The sequence below is a fragment of the Pan troglodytes genome, chromosome 16 (genome assembly GCF_028858775.2).
Source record: "Pan troglodytes isolate AG18354 chromosome 16, NHGRI_mPanTro3-v2.0_pri, whole genome shotgun sequence".
Taxonomy (NCBI): Eukaryota; Metazoa; Chordata; class Mammalia; order Primates; family Hominidae; genus Pan; species Pan troglodytes.
The window spans coordinates 78,031,693-78,050,686 of NC_072414.2; the positions used below are offsets into that span (position 1 = coordinate 78,031,693).

General features: G+C 42.8%; 1 protein-coding gene across 1 annotated transcript in view; it reads left to right on the forward strand.

Annotated features, from left to right (window-relative positions):
- Positions 1-18,994, forward strand: part of AGBL1 (AGBL carboxypeptidase 1) — an 837,843-nt gene that overhangs the window by 157,196 nt on the left and 661,653 nt on the right. The window contains exon 7 of the mRNA XM_009429779.4: positions 10,593-10,801. Within this exon, the coding sequence (XP_009428054.3) occupies positions 10,593-10,801 (209 nt within the window). The remainder of the gene's footprint in view (positions 1-10,592; positions 10,802-18,994) is intronic.

Consider the following 18,994-nt stretch of genomic DNA (forward strand, 5'->3'; position numbering starts at 1 on the left):
AAGCCGGGCCTTTCCTGCTAGACAAGAAACGTTCTGGAGCTACTTTAAAAGAAACAAAAACTTCCCAAGGACCCTCTTTCCTCTCTATCTGCCTAAAATAATTTCTTAATAACTCCTATAACAATAGTGACACACTATTGGCTGACATAAGGCTGAAGGGTGGCAGGCTCAGGGGTGCAGAAGCATTTGCTATTTGCCTCTTCCTCATACACTCAGGGCCTAGAGGCACAATGCAGTGTGAACCGATTCATGAGCGATGCTTGCAACGCAGGGCAGAATTGCTTTCCTGCTGTCTTTGTTGGTTGTCTGTACTCTGGCCAGAAGCAGGCAGCATCACTGGTGGACAGACGGGTGCCTTAAATATCAAGTTGGGGAGAAAGGAAGGTGAGGGAAGGTCTCTGATTTTCTTCTTCTTGGTGTAAATCCTGGCTTTCTTCTTTAAGTGCCATCCTCTGATGAGTTGACAGTGGACACAGCAAAGTCAAACCAGGTGGAAGATTTTCTAGACCTGGAAGGGATAATGGCTTGTCTTGGGGTTTAGCAACTACTTCCTTCCCCACCCACAGTCTAGACTCAAAATAAAAATTTGGATGGATAGGAAAACTCCTATACAAATTTCTAGGCCTATTTCTAAGACAATTATTCTGAAGGGTCTTCTTGCAGAGATGCAAAAACAACAGAAAGGCGAGTGAGAAATTCTCAGCCTGACAGATTCCCCCGCTTTTGCACAACCTGTTGGGATGAGTCTCAAAATGGTGGGGAGGTCACACATCCTGATCCCTGCTCACCTTTCCCGTCATCTGCTACTACTGTCCCCTTGCTTTCTTCACCTGGCTTTAGCTCCTGGACTTTTCATTATTTGTACTTACCAAGTTTTTGCTTTATCCACTTGCTGTGTGCCCTTGAGGTTTGAAGAATTTCCTATCCCCAGATCTCTGCATCCTGGTTCCTTCTCGTCGCTCATGCCTCAGCTCCAATGCCCCCTCCTCAAGGGTCTTCCCTGATCATCCAACCTAAAGCAGCCACCCTACCTCATCACTCTAGCGCCACTGTTTTGTTTTCTCTGTATCACTTGTCTCTATGTGAAATTGCCTTGTTTAGTTTTCTTTGTGTGTGCCTATTTGGTATCTGCCTCCCCCTGCCACTCCTATGGGACTGCAAACCCCATAAGAGGTGAGGCTTTCTCTATTTCATTTTCTGCTGCATCTCTGTTGTCAATAATAGTGCCTGGAACAACTGGTATATCGTAGTTGCTAAATAAATGTTTGCTGAATGGATTAAGGGTGGTACCTTGGGTTTTGGGTGTGTGAACATGGTTTTAGTTTATAATTTACTCTCTGCCTAGCCGTAGGGAGAATCTGGCTTTCCGGACAAAGGCCTGTATGTTTATTTGCATCTAAGAAGCAAACCTCCCAAGAGTCTACCATGTTAGAGAATTTTCAAACTAGCAATATTGAAAAATCAACCATATTTTCTCAAATCTAAGTCTATCATCAACTGTGAGGTGTATGCCATTTTTTATGTGCCACTGAGTGAGAAAATGCTGTCAGTTACAATGAAAACATCACCCTTGGTAAGAAGCACCTTAATTTCAGAAATGCTAAAATGTGGATAAACATATGCCTGAGGATTGATAAAGTATGGAGATAGACTCCTCATATGGAATGTAGAATGTTGACTCAGAAGAGTTTCGAGTCTTGTGGCGCCTTCTATGTTTATTTTTTAAATTTATTTTTTATTTTTATTTTTTTGTAGAGATGGGGGTCTCACTCTATTGTCCAGGCTGGTCTTGAACTCCTGGCTCAAGCAATGCTTCTGCCTTGGCCTCCCAAAGTGCTGGGATTACAGGCATGCCCCTTTCTCTTAATAGGTGCAGCATTGCAACCTAAGGTCCTTCATTAGACATTGTATGTGCTGAGGGTGGGGGAGGAGCAGAGATGTGTGAGGAAGAGAAAGGTGTGGATTCTGAGGCTTTACTGAAAGTAGAGAAATTCCTGTGGTTTGGGACTAGTTCTGTGGCAAGTTATTAGAAGGAGTTGAGGATTTATAAAAAGATAGATTAATCTAGATTTAAAACAATGGTCTGAAGTGTAGTCTCTTACCTGTCCCGGTTTCTGGAGCTTAGGAAAAGCATCTTTAATTTTATAAAGTCAGTCAATTGAGAAAACAAGATTTGCTTGAAACCAAAATTTACTTTATAGCCAAGTTTATTGAAATGTATCTATTTTACAAAGAGAAAAAAGTACCCGAAAGCTAATTCAAAACCATCATTCTTATTTGAGAAATGATAATCAAGTATAATTTCCATTATGGATGGCATTAGGTTTCCTTATGCTTTTGTACATATCCTTATGCTTTTGGCTGCTCTCCTTTGCACCAGCTGCTCCTGCAGCTGCAGGGCAGGAGGAGGTGGCAGTTGATTCCACCTCTCTTCAATGGTGCCGCACTCACACCTGGGCCTGACATTGCTGAGCCGGCCTCACTGTGTCATTGGCTGGATGTGAAGAAGTCCCCAAAACATCTTCTCCAGGGACTCAAAGACCCATAGGCTATTTATTTGGGCCTTTAAACCTTTTCAAGTTTCCTACGAAAAACCAACTCTTACCATAATTTAGGGCCCTGAGAGGGAACAGAGAAGTTGGAGGAGGGGGATTGGCTAAAAGCTACTCTCTTCAAGCACCGCAGGCTGTATCTCCATTAGCCTTTCAGAAATCTTCCTCAAGAAGCTGGATTAGTGATAAGAACTAAAAGTCTTTACATAGGTGCAAAGAATGTGAACTATGCTGACAGCCTTGTGAGAAGATGAATATGTTTATTAGCCCGATTTGTTCATTCCCCAAGGTATATAGGCACGGGAACCTCACATCGACCTCCATAGATATATACAATCATTGCTTATCAATTAAAAATGAAAATAAAACTAAAAGGGAGCTTTGAGGCTACCATGGGATGTTAAACTTTGGAGTCAGATGAGGGGATTTCATGTGAATCCTAGATACGCCACTTATAAGCTCTGCAGACTTAAATAAGTTGTTTAACTTCTCTTAGCCTCTGTCTTCATTTGTAAAAGAGGGAAAGTAATACTTATCTTTAAACATTTTCATAAGACAAATTAGATGATCCATGTAAGATGATTAGTCTAGTGCAGAGCACATAGGAAATATTTAGTAAATAAATATTCACGTTGTAATGTGTTCTGATGGCAGACAGCTTATTTTCATGTAATATGATTTAGAATACTTAGTAGAGACTACTTTATCCAGAAACATCTTCTAAATAGACTCCCTGAAAAGACCCCTAAGATAATCTGTTGCAAAGTCAATGGTATCGTATACTGTAGTTAGGGACACCACTACCTTTATTCTTACTAATGTCTCAAAAATGGGAATTCTCAGGTGGAAAATTGCAGGGTTTGAGAACAGTGGTTTGAAGCAAGGGTTTCAATGTGGAGCCCTATTTGGGATCAGGCAAGTTTTGCAATATAATTGCTCAAGGTTGGGAGGAAGGGATTTGGAAGGAAACTTTGGAGAGTAAGTAAGAGTTCAATCCCCCCAGTTGCATGGTCTTCTGTTCTGAGAAGGGGGTTTCTATCCTGAAAAAGACGAGTTGAATTGTCAGTAGTTCAGATGAATGGATTTTCAGGAAGGCTCTGAAACAGTAGAGCTATTTAATCTTTCTGGGCAAGAATTGTTTGGGGTAGAATATGTCACGGTACGCTATATAGCTGGAGGTAATTTCTGTTCTCAGGAATGATAGAGGGCCTCAAGTCCTTGTATTTATTCTTACTCATATATGTCTTATCAAATGTAAAGGTGGCATATTAAACATGTAACTGCTATCAGTCATATGGATCTTAGAAGATTAACTAATCTCCTAAAAAGGCTTTAGAGTAATGAGACTCAATATGTGTACATTTTGCCAGAGAGGGAAATTTTCAGGTTTATATCATGGACATGGCCTTTAATGGCACCTGGTATAAAATGGGGTGTGAACTTCAGCATGCGTAAAGAGGAGTGTTTCATTGTATGTATGGGAGTGTTTCAGAAGAGGCAGCAATGTAGGACTGGTGGCCATTTTGGGGTGAGAAGTCAACTACATTCCATGGGGATTGAAGAAAATGGTTATAAATTTTACTTATTTTGAAATTTTTCCTTTGGCTATGCTCATCGGTGAAGGGTATGTGAAATTTGGATGCCATCTTCGTAGGGAAAGGAATGATCATTTATTGAGCACATACTTTATGTCAGGTGCTGAGTTATGTTTTCAATTCTTACAATGGACTTGTAAGAATGTTTCAATTATTTTTATCTTTTTTATATTGCTTTAATATTTACAGATGATGGAAATTCAGTTCAGAATGGCTAAGTGTCCTTCTTAGTCCATTTTGTGTTTCTATAACAAAATCCCTGAGACTAGGTAACTGATAAAGAAATTTTTTTTCTCACAGTTCTGGAGGCTGGGAAGTCCAAGATCAAGGGTGTGGCATCTGGTAAGGGCCTTTTTGCTGCATACTCACATAGCAGAAGGTGAAAGGGCAAGCTAGCAGGACACTGTGTGAAGCCTCTTTTAAAAGGTCCTTAATCTCATTCACAAGGGAAGAGCCTTCCTGGCCTAATCATGTCTTCAAGGCCCCACCTCTTAATACTATCACATTGACAACACCTGAACTTTGGAGGGGACATGTTCAAACTGTAACATTGAGTAACTTAACCAAGGTTACACAGCTAGTAAACACTAGAGCCAAAAGTAAAATGAGTAACTAGGGGCCCCTGAAGCTTCTCTTCTTGTTGTTATGATTTGGCTGTGTCTCCACTGAAATCTCATCTTGAATTGTAGCTCTCATGGTTCCCACGTGTCATGGGAGGGACCCAGTGGGAGGTAGTTGAATCATGAGAGTGGGTCTTTCCCATGCTGTTCTTATGATAGTTAATAAGTCTCATGAGATCTGATGGTTTTATAAAGGGGAATTCCCCTGCACAAGCTCTCTCTTGCCTGCCACCATGTAAAATGTCCCTTGTTCTTCTGCCACGATTGTGAGGCCTCCCCAGCCTCACAATTCACAGTGGAACTGTGAATCAATTAAACCTCTTTCCTTTATAAATTACCCAGTCTCAGGTATGTCTTTATTAGCAGCCTGAGAACAGACTAATACATTTGTCCGTAGCAATAGAGAGCCATTGGAATAAAAAAAAAATAGATGATGCTGATCATGATGATGATAGTTACCACAGGCAACAGATATTGTACCTATTATGTACCAGGCATCGAGCCATCTACTTCATATGTATTATCTCATTTAATTCTCTCAACAGTCTCACAAAGGAGAGATGATTACTACTGGTTTTATTTCGGATAAAGACTGAGTGATAGAGCTGTAAAGTAACATGCTCAAAGTCGCACAGCTAGAAAGTGGTGGAGCTTCTGGCTATATGCAAGGATTTCAGAAAGGCAGTGACAGAAAGCTGAAGGGTCTGCCCACAGATTAGGACATGCAAGGCAGGGAGGGGTACATGAGTTTAGAAGTCTACACTCATCTGCATGTCTCATTTCTGGAGCTGTGGCTGTTAAAGCGTCCAATACGTTACTTTGCTGCAGGCTCCTACATTTTCTCTGCTTAAGGTCATCACTGCTCCCAAAAAGGATGAGGCAGTCCCCAAATATGGGAAATAAAGAGCAGTGATAACAACTTCCTTTAGTTTTGCCAAGTAAGAGGAGCAGTGGGCTGCTTGCAGGTATAATTATTCAGGACGCCAACCACTTCTCCCCGCCAGCCTGTCATGTGGCCCCACATTGCCCAGGAGAAATTCAATTTTTTGAGTCTTGAAGGTTTCTAGGCTTTCCTGTTTAGACCACAAACATCTTTATAAAGATGGTTGGGATCTCCAGTGCCTTCAGGAGCTAGGCAGGTAATTCACTTCTGAAGGAGCTGGGGTTAGACAAAAAAATGAGTTGATTACTATGTCAACCTGTGGACTGCTTGCCCTTCTCACTTGCCTTGACAACACTGTGTGGCTAATAGTCTGTAGGTTACCAGTTTGTAACATCAAAAGGCTACATTTTTTTTTCCTCCTGATTGTCAAAGTTTGTTGTAGAACGCGTAAGGACTAAAACTACAGAAAACTCTAAATAAGCAAATAGAATCATCAGTTGATCCCCACTCATTAAGTATTCTTGTTACCTTGGCATATTCCCTTCCAGTTTTTAAGTGTAAAAATCTGCATCAGTGGGATCTGCACTAAAGAGGCACATGTGAAACTCAGTTAAGAAATACTTGGGGTTAAAATAAGGATATCACTAGGTCCCGTTTCAGACTGAGAATTAGCTACAAGTCAGGCCCTTGGAGGATAGAACCTGGAGAGATAAGCAGAAATAGTAGAATATAGAAGGGTGAATGGGAGGTGAGGACAGAGATAAATCTCCTGTTGTTCATGGATTTGCCAAAGGAAAACTGGCCAAAAAAATACCTTCAGCATGAGGCTGGCAGCAAGGGCCTGATGGAGCTAGGGGGTGCCAGGAAGCAGGGTCAATGCTTTTAGGGTGGGGTAGAGGAGAGGATGAGGTGTTAATACAAAAGACCCTCAGAACTCTCTGTCCATTCCATCCCCATCCTCCAACCAGTTTAAAAGATACTAATGTAGGCCGGGCATGGTGGCTCACGCCTGTAATTCCAGCACTTTGGGAGGCCAAGGTGAGTGGATCACTTGAGGTCAGGAGTTCGAGCCCAGCCTGGCCAACATGGTGAAACCCCGTCTCTACTAAAAATACAAAAAAAATTAGCAAAATTAGCCGGGTGTGGTGGCGTGCACCTGGAATCCCAGTTATGCGGGAGGCTGAGGCAGGAGAGTCACTTGAACTTGGGAGGCAGAGATTACAGTGAGCCGAGATCATGCCACTGCACTCCAGCCTGGACAACAGGGTGAGACTCTGTCTTAAAATAAATAGATAAGTAGATAGATAAATAAATAAATAAATATATATATAAGTAAATAGACACTAATCTATTTAGAAACTTGAAAAAAATTAAGCAACATAAAAATTTTGTTTCAAGGAAAATCTTAGGAAAATGCTGTTTATGTAAACAGACTATAGCAGAGCTGGTCTCTTCCAAAGAGGGGGACTTGAAGCCCTCTCACGTCTCTCAACTCTAAGTCCACCCAGAGCAGTATTCAAAAATGCACCTCATCTCTGCTCTGTTTGCCCTGGCCCTGCAAAGCAGCGCCTTCCTCTCAGATCTTCCAGAACTCTTCTAAGTTGCTGATCCCAGTGACCCTCATTTCATTCTTTGCTCTTCTCCACATTTGCTCTTTCTCAGTTTGATGAATCTCCTCTTGTCGCATTTTAGATACGTATTGACTTTTGCACAACTTCCCAAGCCATTCTCAGAGAAAGATGGACGGGTGTAGGGTCGCGGGGGAAGGAGGTTTAGCTATTTTAAATGTTGGTAAACATGAGAGTTTGTTGGGGATTAACAGGAAATCATGAATAAAATCATTGGGATTTGATAAGGGATTTTTCTCCCAGAAAATTAAAGATTTTTTTTTCATTATCTTTCTCCCCCCACCAAAAAAGACATGGATGAAGGTCACTGGGATAACCCATTATCAATCTAATATTCTTAAAACAGAAAAAAGTCAAAAGTCCTTAAGCTTATGCTGCCCACGGGGCCCCTGTGAACTGTTGTTCTGGCATCTTTTTAGCAGGTGATACTGTCCTTTAATACCTCCCACTTAATTCTCAATTTTCTTTTAAACATCAGATATTGAATCGGCTGCAAACTCCTTCAGGCAATAAATAACTCTCATGCTGTATGGCCAAGATCTGCCAGGAAGTGAAATATTTTTGATACAAAAGAACAATTCATTAAAGGAGGTAATGAAGGCAATTCAAACCCTCCACAAATGTATCACCAGGTGAATAAAGCTCGTCACTGTCTGTTTAGGGTCATGTTGTAAAGAGAAACAAACAAACAAACAAACAAACACCAACTGCACAAATGGGCCAAAAAATCAGTGGGGCTTAGTCAAGCCTGACAATTTAGAATTTGACAAACAAGCAGAAAAAAAGAGAGTTTTATTAATATTATGAAAAAAATCCCCTCTGGAATAAAGCATTACATTTCCATGTTATTGTTTGCACTCATATGCACTCACATGGTCTTAGGGAGAAATCTGACTTTGAGATGAAATTTTGCTTATCTGATTATACCTCATGGGCTCTCCCTCACACACACTCAGCCATAAGCACATACTGTCTCATACGCCAGTGTGAATGGTTTAGATGATGGGGAGATGCGGTAGTGAGAGAACAGAGCTACAAAATTTGGGCATTCTGACTGAGAGTCAGCTGGTTAGAGCCCTGCAATGCACCTAGTCCCTAGGAGCCGAGAGGGCCAGGCATCTACTGGGTAGATCTGAACCGGTACATGTTTGTCCACCAACCCTGTAGCCCAAGGAGCTTAACCTGAAAAGTAGTCTATATTAACTCTTGAGAGAGTTATCTTGGACTGTTCTTCTCCCTCTGTTTTAAGTCCGTAAAATACGGTTTTATGGGAGGTCCCAAACAGGAATATTGAACTAACACAGAGAAGTCAAGGAGTTGAAAAGGTCCCTATTAGATATGAGAAAGCTCCATACTAAATCCCTGCTGGGTGGGCTTCCGAACTTTACCTGAACATTTTCAGAGCCCTGTTGCTCACTACCACGTAGAGTCTATCTTGTTGAACACCCTTAACTGTGAAGAATTCCTTTCCTGAATTCAGCCTAGTGTATTTTAATTTCTTTCTTTCTTTCTTTCTTTCTTTCTTTCTTTCTTTCTTTCTTTCTTTCTTTCTTTCTTTCTTTTTCTTTTGAGCTAGGGTCTCACTCTGTTGCTCAGGACTATAGCTCACTGCAGCCTCGAACTCCTGGGCTCAAGTGATTCTCCTGCCTCAGTCTCCCTAGTAACTGGAGCCACAGGTGCAAGCCACCACATTTGGCTTATTTTTATTTTTTGTAGAGATGGGGTTTTACTACGTTACTCAGGCTTGTCTCCAAACTCCTGGCCTCAAGCCGTCCTCCTGCCTCAGGCCCCCACAGTGCTGGCATTACAGGTGTGAGCCACCACGCCCGGCCTGTGATTTCTTTCTAACTTGATCTTGGGGTCTCTTTCAAGAGTGGCTGTAAGCCACTGATAGGGGGTAAAGTTAGTTGGGGTGTGTGGAGGAGGCAGCACAGCAAAACCCGTGAAGTAACAGAAGTGTTTCTGTCGTTACAGAGCCAGGAGAATAAGCGGAGTTGCTGGGGAGCCTGGAGGTGGCAGGGAGCTCTAACAGTGTCTGGGGAGAGAGAGGTCTTGTTGTGGGACTGGGCCTTTCTTAAGGTTCATGTCGTTATCTGTCAGGCTTTCCTGCAGGGGTTATGGACTGGGCAGTTTAAAGAAAACACACATGAAGAGCAGGTCCTATTCACACGACTCTGGTGTTGTCCATTGGGTTTTACTGTGGTCAGCAGATGTGGGAAATGTTGGGTTTTGGGTTAGTGGGATGAGGAACAAGCAGGCCATGTGGCAAACAACCACGTGGGAAGGGCAAATTTTCTCTAGGTCAGAGGCAACAGGGTATGACTGGGTTTCAAGCAACTTAAGTCATGCCTAAAAATGGATGTGGAGGTTACAACTATATGAAACAAATTTATGAGTCTTGATTATATATAAATTAGCTTCCATTCTCTTTAGAAAGGACACCCAACATATCTCTTAGACATGGCAGCCTTTCAGGTGCTATATCTCATTCAGCATCCTCTCCTTCCCCACCTAACCTGATAGTCAGCTCAACCCAAATGACAACCTCCTGGGTCCACTGAAATTCAGATAGGAGGAATGGAAATCTGGTGGAAATCTCTCTCTGTGTCTGTCTCTCCTCCCACACTATTATTATTATGTTTCTTTTTTTTTCTGAGAATAAGGTACAGACTTTCATATACTCTAATTATGAATTTCCTAAAAACAAAAGTATTCTCTTACATAACCCCAGTTTATCAAAATCTGAAAATAAACATTGATACAAAACTGTTAGTATAACTATTAGATCTACAGATCTTATTCAAATTTGACCAGATGCCCAATAATGCCTTTTATAGCAAAAGAAAAAATTGTTTGCTGGCCCAAGATTTAAACTATAATTACTTATTATGCTGACTTGTCATGTCTTTTTATTTCCCGTTAGCCTCATGTTTTGTTCTGCTTTGTTTTGCCTTTCATGACCTTGACATTTTCAAGGAGTGTAGGTCAGGTATTTTGTAGCATGTCCTTCATTTTGGCTTTGCTGATTTTCTTCATGATCCAACTCGGGTTATGCATTCTTGGCAGGAACACTATAGAAGTGATGCCGATCTTTCTCAGTGTATCATATCGGGTGGCACGTGATGACTGTCCCATTACTGGGGATGTTAACTTTGATCACTTGGTTTAAGGTGACATCTGCCAGTTTTCATACTAAAATGTTATTATTCCCTTGATGATTAATAAGTATCTTGTGGGAAATACACTGGAACATTCTCAAAGAGGTGTGGCTGTGGAGAGCCTGTGACTGACCCTGCCTTTCCCTTTGTTTTCAGAGTCGAACGGCCGCAGAGCAGTGAACCGAGGCTACGTCACCAGCCTGCTCGGGCTGCACCAGGACTGGCACAGCCATGACACAGCCAACGCCTACGTGCAGATCCGACGGGGCTTGCTGCTCTGCCTCAGGCACATTGCTGCCCTCCGGTCTGGCAGGGAGGCCTTCCTGGCAGCACAGGGCATGGAGATCCTCTTCAGCACCACACAGGCAGGCAGCATGGGGATTCACTCTGCAGCTGGAGGCCAGCTGGGTGATTCCTGAAGGCTGTCATTTAGGAATCATCCCAGACAGAGCTGGGAACGCCTCAGTCTATTTCTTGTTGCCTGCTAAGGGCGGATGTTCTGGATTTAAGTCTTCATTCCAGGCCAGGCCCGGTGGTTCACTCCTGTAATCTCAGCACTTTGGGAGGCCGAGGCAGGTGATCACCTGAAGTCAGGAGTTTGAGATCAACCTGACCATGTTGGTTTAGTAAACCTGTGTTTACTAAAAATACAAAAATTAGCTGGGTGTGGTGTCGCACACCTATAGTCCCAGTTACTCAGGAGGCTGAGACAGGAGAATTGCTTGAACTCAGGAGGCAGATGTTGCAGTGAGCCGAGATCGCACCACTGAACTCCAGCCTAGGTGACAGAGTGAGACCCTGTCTCAAAACAACAGCAACAGCAACAACAAAATCTTCATTCCATTGGTTCATTCATATATAGTTAACATATATTTGTTGAATACACACTACCAGAGGTGCAGTGTATGGCATAGTGTTAAGTGTTGACTCTAGAACTAGAGTACTGGATTCAAATCCTAGCTCTAGGGCCTACAGCTGTGTAACTTTGAAGAAGTCACTCAACTTCTCTGGGCCTTGAGGTTCTTCAAAAAACAGCAGAAATAACAAAACCTAGGTTGTTGTGTGGACTAAATAAGTTATTGTAGATATGGCCCATGCTTAGAAGAGTGCTTGGCATGACTGAACTGCGTTGTGAGGATGAGCCGTTATTGGAATAATTAGCAGTGGAATCTAGTGGTGGATATGATAAATGAGGCCCTTGATCCTATAGGGAAAACCTCCTAGCAGAAGAGTGAGACACTAAGTAAGCAAAGAATCCAATGAGGAAGATAATTTCATATTGCACTGTGAAATCAATGAAGTAAGGGCATAGGTCTACAGGGGCCGCCATAGGTAGAGGGAGCAGGTGTTCTTTTAGAGAGAGAGGTCAAGTCATCTCTGAGCAGATGACGCCTGAGCTGAGACCTGAGTTGTTGGAGGAGCTGGTCATGCTGGTCAGGCCAAGTTGCAGGGGAAGAGCATCCCAGGGAAAGGGGATGGTGTCTTCAAGGGTTTCTACTTATTGGCACCCCACTGGAGTATGCATTCTAGGGATTCCTGGATTTCAACCTAAATAAATTCCTTAATTTCACCTGATCAGGGCTAATTGAAATACTATAGTTTGAGGCTACATATGCCCTCTCTATTGGTGATATAAGTGTTCCAGTATCCATCATCTGCTCACTCACCTTCTCCTGGGGCCAAGGCAGCCATGTTACACACACATTATGTTCCTATTATCTCTGGATTAGGCCGCCTCTGGACTCCCTTTATCAGCCTTCTTGCTCTTCTCTGGACACCCTCCAGTTTTTCTCTATCTGAGTACATCTGAGGTAATGAAGCCACCAATGAGAGTGTTGTTTTCCAACCGTGGTATCTGTAGACATTTCTCATTAAAAAATGGTCTTTTCCCCTGCTAAACAATAACAAAATACAGTGCTGCAAACCAATATCTAATTTCCTATCTGCTGTCACCTCTGGGTTTCTTTCCATCATTACAGCTTTCAAAGCTTCTCAGTCATGAAATAGCTATATTTTACCTTCTATTTCTCGGGATGAAGCAGGGCTTTGAATTTTTCCAAGCTCCCCCATGCTTTCTAAGCTTGTGGTTGCCCAAGTCTCTAATCCCTCCCAGTCCTTGTGCAATGCCCTCCTGCATTGCCGATGTTTAAGAGACCCCCGCTCTGGTCCAGTGCTTTACCGTGTTCCTCTGCCCTCCATGTTATTGGCTATTTCTCTGTTCTGTGCTAAAAAACCAACCAAACAATAAACAAAACAAACAAGAAAAACAAGACCAATAAAGGAAGAAGACAGTAGTCACAGAGGGAAATGTCTACGATAGAAAGATGGTCGAGAAAACACCAAATGAAGCCCAGCATGAGGTGCTAAGAATCTGTGCACAGGTTCTTCAAAACAGTTCCTTATCAGGTCAGTGAAGACTTCAGTTGCTCAATTAAGCACATTAGCAAGAAGCTTCCAGCCTTGAACTACTGTTGGAATGGAAGCAGAATGTGAGTGCACACAGAGTGTGCACTTTATAGTGAGGTTTCTCTAGCTCATGTTATAATCTCTGCAAGTATGATATGGAAAAGCAGTTCAGGAGGGGCCTATGGGATAGTGCTGAGTAAATAGGCCATGACACATCTGTCACCTGGAAGAGTGTATAGAATGTATGGGTGTCAACCTCAAGAGGTTGAATTCCTCACCACCACCACTCGCCCTTGCTTTTAGTCTTTTAAATAGTGTGCTCTTGGCCGGGCGTGGTGGCTCATGCCTGTAATCCCAGCACTTTGGGTGGCTGAGGCAGGCGGATCACCTGAGGTCAGGAGTTCAAGACTAGCCTGGCCAACATGGCAAAACCCCATCTCTACTAAAAATACAAAAAATTAGCCGGGCGTGGTAGCATGTGTCCGTAATCCCAGCTACTCAGGAGGCTGAGACAGAAGAATTGCTTGAACCCAGGAAGTGGAGGTTGCAGTGAGTTGAGATCACACCATTGCACTCCAGTCTGGGCAACAGAGTAAGACTCTGTCTCAAAAAAAAAAAAAAAAAAAAAGGTGTGCTCTTCCAGAGAAAATATTATCAAGTTTATGTGCAAAGTCAGATGTTTGACATTCTCCTGGTTTTTGGAAAATGATCATTGCAGGTGAAAGATAGGCTGTCCTGGCTTAGAAACCAAATGGCTTGTTACTCTTCCCCCCGGCAGTCATAACCAGTGTTGAGTAGCCTCCCAGACCTGAGGTGAGTGCTGTGAGCACAGATGCCCTTGCAGGTGTGCTGGAGTTACAGCTGCCCATCACCCCTCCTCTCCCTTCTGCTAGAGAAGGCATGGGAGTCACTGGATGGCCAACTTAGGGGCCTTGGATTTGGTGATGTTGTTTCAGTTGCCATTTGCAAATTATGCTGCTGTTGCTGCTGCTGCTGCTATTGCTACTGCCAGTGATAGTGATGACAATGTTAATGAAGCAGCAGCAGCAGAGAGAGGAGGAGGAGGAGGAAGAGAAGAAGTAGGAGAAGGAGAAGACAGTTACTTTGAACTCTTACTATTAATACATCCCTTGGCTGTCTTAGCAATTTATGCAGACTCTCCAATATTGATAATTTCAAAAGCTTTTGAGGTAGGATCTATTATTATCTCCCTTTTTATAGATGAGGAAACTGAGGCACGTAACTGTTAAGTAATTTTCCCAAGTTCGCAAAGCTCATAAGTGTTGGAGCTAGGATTGGAATCTGGTAGTCTCACCTGAGAGCCCATGCTTTTGCCCACTGTACCAGCAGCTCCCCCAGTTGAGCATGCATCAGAGTCACCTGGAGGGGTCACTAAAGCAGAGCCTGTTGGACACCAATCTCAGAGTTTCTGACTCAGCAGGGCTGTGGTGGGGCCTGAGAATGTGCTTTCCTGACAACTTCCTAAATGACGCTGATACTACTGATTTAGGATCACACTTGGAAAACCAATGTCCTAAATTAATTTTATTGATGTTTGTGATGTGCTTACAAACCTACTGAGAATGAGACTGACTGTAAAGGAACTTTTTTAAAGTCCTTCCCACACCTTTGCCATCGTAATATTATTCTTTGCCTTTGTGCTGAGGCCACTGCTTGCATTGTTTCTCTCTTGGTGACCCTACCTCTCTGTTTCCTGAGTCTCGCATTTCTGCACAGATTCTGTAAACATCCCCTAAAAGTTCAAAGGCTGAGATCATAGTGCAGCAAGGGTGCTGTGTAATGTAGTATAATGGAATCTTATTGGAGCTTTGCATGAGGAAAGAGGAAGACGGATGACAATTTGAATGCAAGATTAAAAAAAGAACTCCTACAAGGATGCCTGAAACATTTGGGGATAATTATCAATTTGGAGAAATAGGTAACTGCAGAAGGAACAAACCTATATAAGATAATCAGAGAAAAGAACCACTCTTTGGAGCCACAACAGTTTAAGGGGCCTGAAAGGTTGCTAAAATTGGTGGTTTTCAAACTTGAGCATGCATCAAAGTTACCTAGAGGAATTGTTAAATCACAGATTGCTAGATCCTACCCCAGAGTTTCTACTTCAGTTGTTCCAAGGTGAGATGCAAGATTCTGCATTTCTAATGAGTTCTCAGGTGATACTGATGCTACTGGTCTGGGTACTTCACTTTGAGAACCACTGGAATAAGAAGTGATATGGCCTTTTAAAAGTCACAGTTGCCACCATTTGCTCAGAAAGCACAGTAGGCCAAGCCTTGATTCATCAGGCTCCTCTCTGGCCAACAAGACCAATGACCTCAGCCTTGTGGACCTGTGTAAGGAGGGACTGAATTCTAAAGAGAATATTACCAGGTTGGAATCAAGAACTGGATACCCTAAAGGTCAGATTGGTCTGAGATCATTTACTATTTATTCAGTAAATGTTTTCTGAGCTCCTTCTTTGTGAAAGATGTTGGGGCTGGGTTCTATAGGGGATTCAAAGATGAAGGTGATAGAGGACTCATCATCTTCAGGAAACTTAGAATCCTATATGGGAAAATAGGATATGGATAATGCAGTGTAGGCAGCAGGCGGGGGTAATAGCAGACTTTGTGTAACCATGCAGAGGAGGCCCTACTTGGTCTTGCTGACCAGAGAAGCCTCCATGAAGGCACCCACATTTGAATGAGGCTAGGAGAGCGTTTTGAAAAGTCTAAGAGAAACACTTGGTTTGTGAACTGTTCAGAGAAGCACAGGAGGTGGCCACCAGGCACAGAGAAGCCATGGAGAGCGAGCGGGACAACTAGGACTTTTTGGAGGGTCAGGCAGAAGGAAAGATCTCAGTGACAATCCAGAAGATATCAAGCCATTTCCATTTAAGATATTTTTATATTGAAGCTACGCCACATCTGCCCTTGGGCTTAGAATTTCTCCTCTATGTTCAAAGAATCACTGCAAAGAGAAGGGAGAGAGGGGTTATGGCAGGCAGGAGTCGAAGAGCTGCTGTGTCACCTGAGACCTGAATAGTAAGAAAGAACCAGTGCCATGAGGGTCTGGAGACGAGGGTTCCAGGGAGAGAAAAAGAAAGTACATGCAAAGACCCTCAGGTGGGGTAGTAGAATGGGAGGTGGGTGAGCTTGAGAAACACAGATATGGCAGAGCATTGTGAGTAACGGTGGAGGCATGAGATTGAGTTGGAGTCATGGGCAGTGCCAGGGCATGAGATTGAGTTGGAGTCATGGGCAGTGCCAGGGCATTTAGAGTTCCTTGAACTATGATGGGGACTTTGAATTTTACTTCCATCAACTTTTTTTTGTTTGTTTTGTTTTGAGATGGAGTCTCGCTCTGTCACCCAGGCTGGAGTGCAGTAGTGTGATCTTGGCTTACTGCAGCCTCTGCCTCCTGAGTTCAAGTGATTCTCCTGCCTCAGCCTCCCGAGTAGCTGGAATTACAGCCACGCACCACAATGCCTGGCTAATTTTTGTATTTTTAGTAGAGACGGGATTTCACCGTGTTGGTCAGGCTGGTCTCAAACTCTTGATGTCGTGATCCACCTGCCTCGGCCTCCCAAAGTGCTGGGATTACAGGCATGAGGCACCCTGCCTGGCCTCCATCAACTTGTAAGGAGGCACGAAGGAGAAGAAGACATGAATTAAAGGGATAGGGAGGGCCAGATCACATAGAACTTCCTAGGGCATAAAAATAAATTAGAATTTTATTTCTATCAAGTTTGAAGCAGGAGACTGACCTGATACAGTTTATGCGTTTCATTTTTTTATTTTTGAAAAATTTTAAATTAATTGTAGTAAAATACATGCAACCAAATTCACCATCTTAACTATTTTTAAGTGTACAGTTTGGTAGGGTTAAGTACATTGTTGTATAACTGTCACTACTACCCATCCATCTCCAGAACCCTTTTCATCTGGAAAAATTGAAACTCTATACCCATTAAACTGATTTATGCTTTTAAAGGACCATTCTGGCTGCCATTTGGAAAAGAGATTATCAGAGGGCACAAGGGGAAGGAAGGAGAGTAAGGGGAGGAATTAGAGTGTTGATAGGAGTGTAGGCAGGAGACGTTCGTGGCTTTGGCTACCTAGAAGCAGAGCTGGAATTTAAACCCAGGACTTTATACTCTCAGTCAAGGTCCTTTTCCACGAAAATGCCTTGCTTTGTTATCGTGGGAATTATTACTAGGACTCTGCTCTGAGTAGCAGTGACTCCTAGTATTCTCTTGCAGACTCCTAGGAGACTTTATGAAACTAAGGATGCCTTCTCTCTTCCCACTGGCTAATACTAAATGCTTACTATTCGGCACTTGCCTACTTTAATGCATTTAATTCACACACAACATTAGGAGAGAGCTTGTGTTATTATCTCCACTTTGCAGATGAAGACACTGTGGCACAGAGAAGTGTATTAATTTGCCAGGGTTATGAAGTTAGTAATCTTTAGTCCAGGATTTAAACTCAAGTAGTCTGGCTCCAGGACCTGAGCAGTTTGCTCTTACTTTACCTTGCCTATGTATCATGCAAGTAGGGTATTTATTACACCAAAGCAAATTCAAAGATGTTAACTGTGACGGAAGCATTGAATGTATTAATTGAATGCATTCTCATATTTCGTCATCCCTTCCAAGTAGCAGATGTGTTATTGAGAGTGATGGGAAAAGGGAGCCTAAAATCTCACCTTTCCCTCCAATTCTGAGACATTGGTCCATAAGGGTCCTATTTCCTGGAGTCTTGTCTTTTTTTGATGTGTAGCACAAGTACCAACCCTGCACTTCTAGGAGCCTGAGAGCAAGTGCTTCCTGGGAACCTCCCTTTCCTCACCTTAGTCTTGGCTCTGCACAGCACCTTTCCATCAGCATGAGGGAAATGTTGACAAATGAATTCAAGAATTTCTGTTACCTTGAAACCAATGATCTTTGCATTCATAAGTATTTCCCCTACAGTGCAGCAGACAGCAAATATAGCATGATTCCTAAAGCCTTGGGTTTTATAGGTTTTAATACTCCCTCCAGCCTTCAAATTCAGTTCATGGTATGGCCCAATTTTTCAGAACATTTGAACTTGCCTTCATCCTTTCACTTGTTCCATTCCACCAACGAAAAAGACACGATTATCTTTTATTATCAAAGACCATCACAAACATACCTGGGTTCCAAAATGTTGGCTTTTTTGACTGAATTCCCTGGCTTGGGCTGGCTCTATCTCTACCAAGTTTGGAGCTTAGAATATTATATCTGATAAGCCATCTCTTTCACCTTCTTGCTGCCTCCTTGAGACTCTGTTTTTTTTTTTCCCATTGCTGATACTTTTCATGAAACACTTGAGACCATTTGACCAGACCAAATGGTGAAATAGCTTCAACTGTTCATTAGCCTCCATAAGGAATCAGCCAAAACTAATTCATTTTCCACCAAGAGTATTTCCTGCGGTGTATCCTGAGGCTGTTGATTCAGAACACCTGATGGGTATGACTGGCACACACTGAAGGAGAGAGAGCATTCTTGATTGCATTAAGACATTTCATTTTGAAAGCTGGCTTACTTAAGGCTGGGCGTGGTAGCTCACGCCTGTAATCCCAGTACTTTGGGAGACTGAGGTGGGTATTTTATCCTGAGGTCAGGAGTTTGATACAAGCCTAACCAACATGGTGAAACCCCATCTCTATTAAAAATACAAACATTAGCTGGTGTTGTAGCAGGCATCTGTAATCCCAGCTTCTCAGGAGGCTGAGGCAGGATAATTGCTTGAACCCGGGAGGTGAAGGTTGCTGTGAGCTGAGATCGTGCCACTGCACTCTAGCCTGGGTGACAGAGTGAGACTGTCTAAAAAAAAAAGAAAGTTGACTTACTTATATTTTGGAGTCATTTGGGTAGCTTAAATTCATGGAAAAATTTTTATTAATTTTTTTCCTCCATGTTCTTTCACATGGAAGTACCTGTAATGTTGAGTCTGGAGATGCCATAGTTCAGCAGCACCACAGACATTCACACTACCCTGTGGTGTGTACCTAGCATCCACCATCTCCACTTCTGTGACTTATTGGCCTCAGAGCTTTCTGCACCCTTTAGGAATAGCAAACTGGGGGACCCCACAAGTCATCTTCCTGTACCAAGTCAG